The sequence below is a fragment of the Crocuta crocuta genome, unplaced genomic scaffold (genome assembly GCF_008692635.1).
Source record: "Crocuta crocuta isolate KB4526 unplaced genomic scaffold, BGI_CrCroc_1.0 scaffold138, whole genome shotgun sequence".
NCBI classification, from domain to species: domain Eukaryota; kingdom Metazoa; phylum Chordata; class Mammalia; order Carnivora; family Hyaenidae; genus Crocuta; species Crocuta crocuta.
The window spans coordinates 4,454,527-4,455,169 of NW_027532585.1; the positions used below are offsets into that span (position 1 = coordinate 4,454,527).

At 66.3% G+C, this 643-nt stretch overlaps 1 protein-coding gene across 1 annotated transcript in view; it reads left to right on the top strand.

Moving 5' to 3' along the window:
* The window catches only part of PDZD8 (PDZ domain containing 8), a 90,649-nt gene that overhangs the window by 238 nt on the left and 89,768 nt on the right, over window positions 1–643 (top strand). The window contains exon 2 of the mRNA XM_077779522.1: window positions 1–610. Within this exon, the coding sequence (XP_077635648.1) occupies window positions 1–610 (610 nt within the window). The remainder of the gene's footprint in view (window positions 611–643) is intronic.

A 643-nucleotide genomic window follows, 5' to 3' on the forward strand; every position in this document is an offset into this window, starting at 1 on the left:
CCCCGCCGACGCGGGAGACCTGCTACTTCCTCAACGCCACCATCCTGTTCCTGTTCCGGGAGCTGCGGGACACCGCGCTGGCCCGCCGCTGGGTCACCAAGAAGATCAAGGTGGAGTTCGAGGAGCTGCTGCAGACCAAGACGGCCGGGCGCCTGCTGGAGGGGCTGAGCCTGCGGGACGTTTTCCTGGGCGATACCGTGCCCTTCATCAAGACCATCCGGCTCCTGCGGCCGGTGGTGCCCTCGGCCGGCGAAGAGCCGGGGGGCCCGGAGGGGGAGGTGCTGCCCGCCGCCTCCCCCGAGGAGCTGGCCTTCGAGGCGGAGGTGGAGTACAACGGGGGCTTCCACCTGGCCATCGACGTGAACCTGGTCTTCGGCAAGTCGGCCTACCTGTTCGTCAAGCTGTCCCGCGTGGTGGGGAGGCTGCGCTTCGTCTTCACTCGCGTGCCCTTCACCCACTGGTTCTTCTCCTTCGTGGAGGACCCGCTGATCGACTTCGAGGTGCGCTCCCAGTTTGAAGGGCGGCCTATGCCCCAGCTCACCTCCATCATCGTCAACCAGCTCAAGAAGATCATCAAGCGCAAGCACACTCTGCCGAGTTACAAGATCAGGTGAGGGGGAGAGGGCGGGGGAAGGACGCCGGC